The following is a 3,767-nucleotide window of genomic DNA, read 5'->3' on the forward strand; positions in this document are numbered from 1 at the left end:
GAAAATATTCAAAATAAAGTTGGTGAGTGGGGAAAAATCCCTGGCAGTATTATCCTGCTTTCTCACCATCAAGATTTTGCAACTTAATACTCTTATTACAGTATTCTCCACATTTTCCTTATACAATTACTTCTATTGCAACTTACCTGTTTGCACTTGTCCTCTGCTGCCTTCTTGTCTGCTTCAGCCTGTTCTGCTCTGTCAATGGCATTCTCCTTATCTAACTTTAGCATCTGCATCTTTTTCTTGATAGCTTCCATTTTTGTTACAGTATAGTGTTGTCTTTGACAAAACTGAAGATCTTGTGAAGAACAGAATGGTAGTTTCTTCTAAAGGTACTGAAGTGGAGAAGGAAGATGAGTACAGCCCTGCCGATGCAGTAGAGTGAGCACTTGAATGATTTGAGATAATTTTAAACTCTGAAAGACCCTTACTGGATATTTTGGATTGAGACCAAGTCCCTAGTGGCCCCCTTGATCTTTCATGTGCAGCCTTTCTAAGGAACGAGTTGGAATGGATTCACTAGAGGAATCTGTAGTGCTATGTGATCTCCTTATTTGGATTTCTGATTTCTTAAAGGAAAAAAAAAAGTTTCCATATTTAACTTTCTGACAGAGGCAAAAGTGTTGACATATGAACACATGTTTGAAACAATGCTGATTAGCAACTCTGGGTGTTGTAAAGTAGCTAAACAGTCTACCAGTCTATGGAAAATATTCTGGCCTCCCATAAGTAATGAGCAAGTGGAATAAAATGTGGAAAAATTTCTTATATGCTACTCTGAGAACAAAAATTCCTGTACAAAAATGTGAGCACAGCTGTACCTGTGTGTGTGTGTGTGTGTGGGGGGGTGATTTGCCTGAAACAAATATCAAATTATAGCTATGGAAGTTAAAAGGTTCTGGAGCCCAGGTTTTGCTTTCAATTAATTTCATGCAATATTAAAAAAAAAATATGCACTGGGGTTTTCACACGAAACTAAGATTAGATTGAACCCTGAGCTTGGAATTTTCAGTTGCTTTCAAGACCAAACTTATACATATTCTTTCTTTGGCAATCTCCTGCAAAGTGTGAGATAGGGAAATGATAACAACAGTAATATATGTTGTAGCTGAAAGATACAAAATAAGATTATATTATAACAAGTTATAGTTGAAATGTGACTGGTCTGTTGTCAGTGCATCATTTGGCTATTACCTATGAGTGTGATGAAGAAAAAAATATTTAGCCATTTAACTTTTACATTAGTGCTTTATGCAAATGTTTTGATGGATCTTTGGTATTTTTCTAAGTGTTAAACACCACAACGGCATGCGTGTTCTTTCTTTGTCACAGCAGAAATCCTTTAATGCTTCCTCAGGGAAGAACACCAGAATTTTTTTTAAAGTTTGGAATCCATCTTGGCTTTGTTAGTCACTAGGATTATGTCCCTTCAGCTGATAATTGCATATCTTTTGGTACTTGAAAGTAAATGAAAGACTGGGTGGGTTGGGGTGAGACACCCTAATGATATGCAAGTATTTAATGCTTTTTAGCTGTTTGTCAGGTGGCAGCTGGAAATAATGAAAGCCGGTATCATTTGAACAGGTAATACTTTGCAGGCCCCTTGTAAAATTTGTTCTCTGCATTTGGGAATTATGAAAGCTTGAGATGTACACATGTGTATCTGTTACAATGGTGTATCCGATTACAAGCGTTTGGTTTTGTCCAATCTCAGTTCATTTAGATCAGTGATATTTTTTTTTTCCAACCGGGGTGTTGCATGATCCTTTGAAGAGTGTCCTGGGGTGGGAGGAGATAAGCAGATAGCACATGCTCAGCCCTGTTTCCATCTGAACAATCCTATATCTCCATTGCCTGAGGTGAAATAGTGCTCACAGACCTATAATGTCACTCAGTCAAGCTGGAGTGGCGGAGGTAGAAACCCCATGTTGTTTGTTGCCCAGTAAGCAAAAGCTGCAGTAAAGGATAGGATGAAACTAGCAGCCGGTTTTGGGAGTAAACCTGTTCTCCTAAAGTTGACTGGATTTGGGCAAACGTGACATCAGGGGACTCCCTAAAATTCTCTTAAGAATGGGCCAGCCTTTCACTTGGTAATTTTTTTCCAGCAGGGGGGAGCATGGGGACTTGATTCTCCTATTATTTAATTGACTGATTTGAAAGAGATGTGCAGCTGCTTCCGTGTTGTCCCCAGTATTAGTCCTGGTGTTATGCAGTTACAGAAAATCTCAAGAGATGGTCACTGACTGGATGAATGACAGGGAAGCCAGCCATGTGGGAGGCTGAGGCAGCACATCTCTCAGATTGGAAACTGGCTGGAAATTGGAGCTTTCCCACAGGAAATGGCATCGTCCTCCTCTGTGACCTTAGATGGTCAGAAGCTTGGCAAAAGCTGCCCTGCTGTCAAGGGAGTTCTGTCACAGAGAAGCAGACTTAAAATACAAGTAGAGTCAGCCTGGAGCTTCTGGATGGAAATGTCACTAAGTAGATCTCTATGCAGTAGAGAAGACTGCACCACATTGGTTTGCAGGGGCTGGACTGCTCTGTAGTCTCCTTTTTACTGTAGCAGGAAGACGACAGCATGGGTGCAAAGCACTCTGTGAAGCTCCTTACACGTTGCCTGGTTTTCTCTGCAACATGTGCTTTGGGGTGACCCAAAAAGGGTTTTCACACACAGTTTATTAGTCACAGTGCTTATTTACGTAGCACAGAGGCCTGACGGGCCATCCAGGGGCAGGCTGGCGTGCAAACACCGAGTTTCAGGTCAGGCAGTGCCCTGCTCAGACTTATTTAGCGATGTCCCCCGATAGCGGACATGTGGTTTGGGGTGACCTGAAAGTGATTTTGCCCCATCATCCCATCCTAATCTCAGGTCTTTGTACTTGATACGTAATACTATTTTACATTTTTTAATTGGTAAATGCACATTATTTATTACGTCCTAAATCTTTACCTTGCGTAGTTCATTACTAACAATCTTTTTTGTGTAAAGATTAGCTTTGAAAGAGGAGTCAGGAACTGGGAATAAGAAACCACCTTCAGTCTCATAGGCACTGCCACAGACACTGCACATCTTTTCTCTCTGCACTGAGCTTCTGGAAAGAGGAGAGGTCTTTCCAGTGCCAGCCAGAGGGCAGAGTGCAATTAGTGAGGCTAAATCCAGCCCCTCTGCAATACAGACTTTAATCCTTTCCCTGCCAAAATAAAACCCATTTAAAGAAATCCTTTCAACACACAGTGACCCTAATGTCTCTGTCATGCTGTCTCACTTCCCCTGAAGGCTTCCCATGAAACCCCTTGTCCTATCCCAGTCTGCAGCGTGGCTCCACCAGTATTTCCCAGCTGCAAGTGGAGAGTTGCAAGGCGTGTGGGGAAGAGCCTTGCTTGCCTCCACGCTCTTTAGTTCTCTCAGCTTGAAGCTGTTTGTCTGTCCCAGTGCTCCTTTTCTCTCCTCCTCCTGCCTGCGTAGCCACCCTGTCTTCTATATATGTTGTGAGGTAGTCTAAGGGGGTGCACATGGGCCTCCCCAAAAGGACCATTTGCTTCTGGGCTCTAGATAGCAAGAAATGAAAAAAAACTGCTGTTGTTCAGGAAGCACAGCAGGACATCAGTTCAATTCCAGGGGAGAGTTTGGGATTTTTGGTGTAAAATAGTATAATATTGAGAAAGGGGTTGAAGTGATGGTGTTATTCATTGTGTACTTACTTTGAAAAACTTGAACCTGTACAGATATGTATCCAATAAGGGTGCGTGTGTGTGTATACTGC

At 41.9% G+C, this 3,767-nt stretch overlaps 1 protein-coding gene across 1 annotated transcript in view; it reads right to left on the bottom strand.

The window, feature by feature from the left end:
• TPM4 (tropomyosin 4) overlaps positions 1-756 on the bottom strand; it is a 28,901-nt gene extending 28,145 nt beyond the window's left edge. Inside the window, exon 1 of the mRNA XM_019513690.1 lies at positions 147-756. Within this exon, the coding sequence (XP_019369235.1) occupies positions 147-260 (114 nt within the window). The 5' untranslated portion in view covers positions 261-756. The remainder of the gene's footprint in view (positions 1-146) is intronic.
• Positions 757-3,767: the final 3,011 nt, after the last annotated feature.

The sequence above is a fragment of the Gavialis gangeticus genome, unplaced genomic scaffold (genome assembly GCF_001723915.1).
Source record: "Gavialis gangeticus isolate Ggan-Ray unplaced genomic scaffold, GavGan_comp1, whole genome shotgun sequence".
Taxonomy (NCBI): domain Eukaryota; kingdom Metazoa; phylum Chordata; order Crocodylia; family Gavialidae; genus Gavialis; species Gavialis gangeticus.